At 39.3% G+C, this 7841-nt stretch overlaps 1 protein-coding gene across 1 annotated transcript; it reads right to left on the reverse strand.

The window, feature by feature from the left end:
- Nucleotides 1-52: 52 nt before the first annotated feature.
- On the reverse strand, nucleotides 53-7006 carry LOC119188447 (the record flags this gene model as incomplete). The annotated part of the gene is given in 8 exon segments (XM_037437573.1): nucleotides 53-3152; nucleotides 3318-3486; nucleotides 3615-3777; nucleotides 3939-5822; nucleotides 5914-6104; nucleotides 6197-6284; nucleotides 6479-6583; nucleotides 6897-7006. Coding segments are annotated over 8 exon segments (2912 nt in total), but the record flags the coding sequence as incomplete, so codon positions are not given.
- Nucleotides 7007-7841: the final 835 nt, after the last annotated feature.

Raw genomic sequence — 7841 nt, forward strand, 5'->3', positions numbered from 1 at the left:
ATTCAGCCCTCTCAAACGTCACATAGATATTTGTTTTTCAATAAAACAAAAATTTGAAATAAAAATACATATATTAATTACATCCATATTAAATTACAGCCAACATAACTATGTAGGTTACAATAATAAAAATATACCTATATAATTTTATTGAAACAAAATAAATAATAAAAACAAGGTATTTTTCCTTATTCATAATACCTAATACTAAAATCATTGACTATATAAAGGTTGCAAACGCGGAATACCAGGTAACATCTTTAAAACAATCCATCTACAAGCAAGGGAGAGCTCACTTATAGTAATAGTATTATTATGGAATTTACTCATTAAATCTATATTTAATTAATAATGAGTAACAATAGTGGTGCAATTAGCGCGTGACTTTTAAAATAGACCGTTTCAAGGATTATGAATATGACAAGATCCATGTATTCCAAACCAAAAGTTAACAATCAATAACGATTCAACACATTGTAAAATGTATCATTATCACGGTGCAAGTATTCATTTACATATTTTATTAATTTCTCATTAGTAATAACAAATCGAGCATTCCACTTGAAACGCATTTCAAAAACATGTTCAAGCGCTTAACTGCACACTATCAGTATAACCTAAATAGAAAGGGGCTTGTATTACAATATCGTTACGGAATTTGATTAAGAATATTTTGCAGTTAATTTTTGGCATCAAGCAAATAGAAAGAAAACAGATAAAGAAAAAGCTTTGGAATAGATACCAGTGAGTGTGATGGATAGTAGACAATTTGATAGTCAGACAGGTAGGCACTAGGCAGGTATTTACAATGTCTTATGCAGCTGTATACTTCCTTGTATAATTCTCACAATTTACTACTACACTTCTAAGTCACAAGCAAATTGAATTTCATACACCATAATATTGTCACATTGCCAGTGATTCGATTTCTTGATTAGAGATTTTGATTTTGTAGGTATATAATAATATAAAAAATGATCATTCACAATTTGCTTATGCAATCATCAAACTCATATCACAGTTACATTAGCAATAACGCTTTCAAAAAACATCCTATATATCACGATCATTCTTTTATAGCCAAATGTGAGAATCATCACCAAGGAGGGTTCAGAAGAGATGTTAGAGACGGCTATTAAACAAATCACTTGTCAACGATCGCATCCCACTGGAAAAGTAACAATTAACCGAGTACTAAAAATAAATTCATAGAGTATGTACAACGAAAATCAACATTTCAACTGAGTAGTATCCAACATAACCCAGAGATACATTGTAGGAAATAGTGAAGAGACAATGGTAGTACACAAATTGCAAACATATAAATGCCCTTTACAATATTCCACAATGGAAATATAACGTTAAATATAGATTCTTCATTTTATTAATCCACACTACTTAAAATTATGTATCTAATGATAAAGAGATTTCACTATTTAAATCTTACAATATATCTCTTCTCATTTTACACACGTGTTTTTCTTTACATCTATGTTCTAGTATTATGTTAAAAATATGTTACAATGTTCCCATTTGTTATTTTTTTCAATAATTTTAATATTTGTTGACTGTTATGATCTGAAAAATTCATGGTTTTGAAAGTTGTCCATATGGTAAAGAAAAAAACTGAAATAATTACAATAAATTACGCATCAATTTTGGAAAATCAGTCTTCCTGAACATATTGAGAGACAGTTCTTTAAAAATAAGAATGTCATTGCCTAACGTTTTAAAGGCCGAAATGCAATAATTAAATCAATTCCTTTGGAGGAAGGGTAAAAGTTATTATCTTAATAGTGTTATACTCTATACAATTAAAATGGTAAAAAGTCTACTGTCCGCAACATTGCATGAATATTACACTCTTTGTAAACATAGCTAAGAGGTGTCTTAAAATTGAAATAAATCATAAGTATTGTGATGTTTAAAATGACTGCGGGGTATAAAATAAACTTAATTGTTTTAAACAATCGTAATTTCACTTTTATATGAATTAAAAGGAGTTTTTCGCACTTATTACTATAAGCACTATGATGTAACCTGCACAGTTATACCGTGATGTTTGTGATTTGCATTGCTACAAACCGAGCACTCGACGGAAGCCTGAAGTTTGCTTTCGCACAAATGTTTGCCCTTAAATAATAAAAGAATAATTTAATATAGACTCTAGTTCGACAACAATGTAACAATTAATTAAAAATAATTGTAATAATAAATGCCTTTTCTATTTCACGTAGCCAAATATAAACTGAATACGGATCTAAATGACGGCGGCCACAGTCCACACGGGGTTTGAGTCAGCATCTCAGTCTCGCACACACCTCGCTCGCTAACACACGGACACTTGCATCATCAGAACACTCGCGCACATTACTCCGAAGCAAAGTAAAATATATTGTTATACATAATAATTATGCATTTCCATACAATTATTATTTTCTTAAATCTACTTACACTTTATAAAAGGCATCTTTTGATACAATACAAAATCAATCATCTACAGCAAATTACTGTAAAATATTCATATGAAAGGAAATCATCTACCACAAATCACGCACGAGCAAAAAAAGTGACATATCGGCGAATACTAAACACAACGATTACGTAAGTAGTTAATTTCGCATTAAATCGCTTTACATGTCACGTATTTGAACTCGGAAACGCACTATCTTTGTACTAATATATTATGATTTTGAGATGAGGTGTTACGGCCACGTGTGACACCGTAACGTCCGCATGTCTGGCGCCGCTTCAGTCGGCGCGGGACGAAGGAGTGGCGCGCGCGACCTACCGCCGGCAAAATGAGTCGCCTAACGTAACTTTGGTGTCACTTTCCTTATGTTGTAAAATGTTTTTAAACATTTCGTCCATCCATTGTGCAGGACAATAATCCATTACACGATTCGACACACTTACGAATTATACCCAAACGTACACGTATATAAAGAGTTCATTTGTTCGGCACGTGTATCTTCTTAGATCTGAAGTCGTATATCTTGCGACAGAAGAGCACCAGCTCGGGCGACACCGAAGGCGGCAGTTTGGAGTCGTTTGGCGCGAATGCAGGGTTCATTTCGCTCGCAGGCAGCGGCGGCACAATCGACGGAGTGATCGTGATCCCCTCCTCAGCTGCTTTTAGCCGTTTCCTGTACCTGTAACACAAATGCATTTTGAGCAAATACTTGAAAGATGTAAGTAGCCTGTCCGGGTATGGTTTTCAAACAAAATTTTAATAACCACTTCAAACTGCAATCGACTTCCTTAGTACTTTAAAATATGTTCAGCCAAGTAAAGTAAATATATAACATTTTACTGACCGGCAGTACTCGTTGAAGGTTAGCACGTAGCACTTGTCCTCGATGCAGGCGACGGAATTGGCGTCACGGTGCCTGGACGCGAACACTTCGTCGGGTGCGTCGGCCGGCTGGCGGCCGCGCTCTGTGTGCTCCGGCCGGTAGTACCACACCAGCGACACCATCATCTCGCCTGGGAATAAATTATTTATAGATATTAAAATCTCATACATCAAAATTTACTGCTTTTTTAGGACGATATAATATGTATATCGACCGCTACAAGAAAGTGGTTTGTCCAAGTGTATACTGAGTACCGACCGTCATCGGGGTTCTCCCAGAGGCTGGCGACCCTGGCGACGAAGGGCTGCGCGCGTGCGACGGAGGCCCGCAGCAGCACGCAGTCGCCGCGCGCCACGCTGTCGCCGCTGGCGTGCCACATGCGCGCCCAGCACCGCGCCGTGCGGTCCAGCCGCGAATCATTCTGTGTAATGACAAAGCTGGTCAGACAAACAGCAACTAAACTTTTCTTATTTATCGATGATAACATTTATTTATTCAAGTCTTCGATTTGATGGGCCACTGGTAGTGAAAATATTCAAATATTGAAAACATTGAAAATTGTAATTTTCAAAATGAACTTACGTTGAGGTAGACTTTTGACAAGTAATGCTCGCCGTCCCATTTCCAACCGTTGCTCCAGCGTGGAGGAGCCCTGGGCTCGAGGTCGAGAGGTATTGGAGGAGAGCGGGGGCGGCGTCCTCTCCTCCCTCCGGCCCCCCTCCGTCTGGCACGTCCCCTGCAGTTGCCGGTCGGAGTGGGAGATGCGCAAGCTTCTTCTACGACCAATGTCGCCTCGTCGGTCTTTATCGCTGGCCTTTTGGATACAAGTAACTTAACTACTTTTTCAACATTCTTAGCTTTCATCTCACCGTTAGCTAATTTACACCGTTTTACAGCCGACCTGTCGTGCCTTGTACATTCTGTCTCTTTTTTCTCGTCCTGTTTGTCTGTAGTAGGTTTAGTATTCTGTTGAGATTCATCAGAGGCTATTTCGTTTACAGGTGTGACTTCAGGTTCTAAATTAGTTTTCGGTTTAGTAATGTTCGCAGATGATTCGGTATCACATTTTTGATTATCCACGGAATGGTCAACGACACTGATATTCGTTATTTCATTCTGCTCTTTGATTTCTGCAGGTTTAGTAACTTCAGTCTCGGTAGACATTTTGTTTGCTTGCTTGTCGCTACTAGTTTCACAAATTCCTAACACTTTTCTATCCTCATTATGGCCACACTTTGCGGTGGGTGTTTTTAATACTGATTTCATACTGTGACTGACTTTTGAGTCTACTTTTTCGACTTTACAAGCATTCTTATAGGCCAACTTTTTCTCTATTAGTTGGCTTACTGCTGCGATCGTATTCGATCGGACGCCATTCATGGGTATCGCATTTTCTACGATATTGTTGTTAATATTAAGCGTCTTCTTACTGCAATTCTGGGAAATGTTTTCTTTCGGAGATAAAAACAATTCAGCCGGATCCAATTCTGTATCCGACGCGTAACCTTTAGCATCGGCTCTATCGATACTATTTTTCCTCATGAGGTTGTCGAGCAATAGAGCGCTTTTGGTTTTTGGTTTGGTAGCTGGTCGTTCTTCAATTGCCGCCGTTACATTTTTCATCCGCGAATCTTCTTCGCACTTCGGTTCAATTAACATCTTCTTTGACCGCGGGCCACTTGCTGATCTCTCCAATTTCCTTTTAGCACATTTTTTCTCAGAATTAGGTTTAGGCCCCCTTTTTGTTTGCGACGACTTTTTCTTAGGTTCTTTTGTAATAGTTTCTATCCGCGGTGCGTCACTCTGGTCTCCGGAAACTTTTCTCCGTTTTTGTAGTTTTACGTGCTCCCCGATGCCATTTGTTTTGCATCCATCTTCAAGTTGAGTGTCCTTCATATCGATTTCTAGTTTTGGTTTTGAGTACCGTCGCTTGACTGCTTTCGCGGCATCAGGGATTACTGGTATATCAGACACCATTGTGCAGTTATTGTGTTCCCTGAGAGCCTGCGATTCGGGTTTACGAGCCGAAGCGTATGTGGGACCTTCATTTTCCTTTTTGACGTCAACCAAAGGTGTAGACCTCTCATCGGACGAAGAGAGATCGATGGGGACGCAAATAGGCGGGGAGACAGCAAGGACATCATCGTCAGCGTCACTGTGTTGTGCGAGTGGTGGCTGTGGCGCTCCAATGAGTAGACCCGTGTCGTCGCCTGCAAGCGAACGCCGCGCCATAGCTTTGCCGAGGCGCGCTCGTCGCGGCGCCACGGGCGGCGGCTGGGGTGCACACGCGCCTGCTGAACCGCGCGCCGGCGACGGAGGGCCCAGGGCTTCAGGTGGACCGGCGATGCGTAAGTTGTCGCGCACGTCGTATAATTCGCGTTTTGGTGAAGCGCCGCCAATTGCCGGGAGAGGACACGGGTGGGGAGCGTCTGTCGCGGCTGGCGGCTCCGGTTCCAAAGGCGGATCCTGTAATCAACAATAATGGATTAAGTAAACTTATTGAGCTTTGAATAGTTTTATGTAAATAATTAGATAAATGCGACGAACGTTAGTCTACCTTTCCGCTGCCATGAGTGTCGGCAGCAGCGTCAAGCACGCACGCCCGTGCCTTCGGTCTGAAGGCGCCCCCGGGCGGTGCGAGGGCTGAAGGAACGTCCGCTGGGCCGCCACCGGTAGGGGCTTTACCAGTAGCGGGCCCAATAAGGACGTTTTTTGGACACGCGTTTAATGGGCATGGGCAGCGATATTCTGAAATAACATACACAAATGAGTATTGTTGACATTTTTCGTGTGTAGCAACTTATTTGAATGACCCATAATTAGATTTATTAAATACTCACCAACATATGGAATTCTTTGGGGTGAATGTTGGTAACAAGGTGGTGTGCCGTAATATTGTGGGTACGGCTCTCCTCCCACGCCGACCATCTGTAGAAAAATAAAAAAACATATTAATAAAAGATATCTATATAACGAATGGGAAGAATGCCGCGACTCATATTATTGGGCTATCAAAAATAATTTAAAGACCATCAAGATTAGAGTCGAAAACAAACGAGAGTAAATACAAAATTTTTCATGATAGAAGTTCAGAATAGGCTAAGTCAAACGGAATATTATACCGGTGCGTCTGGTTGCGGAGGCGGCATGTGGTAAGGTCCCGGCGGTCGGTAGTACCGGCCGTAGCATAGCTCCGGGTAGTACGGCGGCCCGTACTGTTGCAGCATCTGAGATCAAACATTAACATCATTCTACAACCATCTTCTGATTTTATTGAGATAGTAAAAAAAAAACAATAAAATTTGGGATGGAATAACATGCTTTAAAGTAGCTTTTGAAACAGACTCTCGACTTGTGAGTAATAAGACAGAAGAATTTAATTCTTATGCCGTAAATCTCTTAAGATAAAATATTTAAGCGACACTATATTGGTATACTTTCGACTGGCGACATCTTGGCTTATAATGTTCTAAATAAAGAAGTAACAAATACAATAAATTATAATGAATAAAATGTGAATGATATGATAAATGTAGTTACCGATGGATGTGGCGCGTGGTGGTAGTGTGGCTGAGGGTGGTACCTCGCGAGGGTCCGGTCCGCTTCAGCGCCAGACTCTTTGATCAGCGGCCCGGCCGGCTGATAATATCCTGCAACAAACGAGACAGTATTTTTAATATTTCAACTTATTACTGTTTCAAATTGATTTCTTCATTTTATAAACAACATTGCTCGCAAGTAGCTTATATTGTCGGTCTCTACGAAAACAGGTAATATTATTATTGATTGAAATTAATTTCTTTTCCATATGTTTTGATTCTTGTCAATTATCACAACAGAAAACAATGGCAGATGTATTTTATAACTTTGTAAAAGCTGCAATATAAGGCGGCGCCATTAAAAAGGAGCCCTGTTAATGTTTTATTGTGTTCGTTTTTCCATAAAATAACTGTCATGCAGGATGTGGTTGGCCGCGATACCGTTGCATCATTTTTTTTTTAAATAAGGCCAAACGTTTCTTCGGGGCACTTTCGTAGATAACACCGCAGTCGCCACCACATCCTCTTGCGTAAAATTCAATTTACAATTCCGAAATTTGTATATAATGTGTGAAAATATAATACACTGTTTAGACCGTTATCTATCCATTGATAGCAACTATCTTCATAAAATTTTGTGAATATAAACAATTAACATAATATCAATAGGGTAAAATGGATTAAAGTTTAATCTTTGTGATTTTTTTATTATTTTTAATTTATCTAAGGGATGACGCAACTTATAATAAGTTATATCAGTTTTTAATGAAATTATCGCGTTTATCATTTGATAAGATTAAGTGACTAACTCCGAGTATTGAGCAAATTAATGAATACGAATGTAACAAGAAGGTTTTGTCGGTAGATACTTTACTACGTTACTTTTTCTAATTATTTTCCAAAAGGCATTTCTCACAGCTCCGGGGTAATCTATTTTGTAGATAAA

Source organism: Manduca sexta, chromosome 11, assembly GCF_014839805.1.
Source record: "Manduca sexta isolate Smith_Timp_Sample1 chromosome 11, JHU_Msex_v1.0, whole genome shotgun sequence".
NCBI classification, from domain to species: domain Eukaryota; kingdom Metazoa; phylum Arthropoda; class Insecta; order Lepidoptera; family Sphingidae; genus Manduca; species Manduca sexta.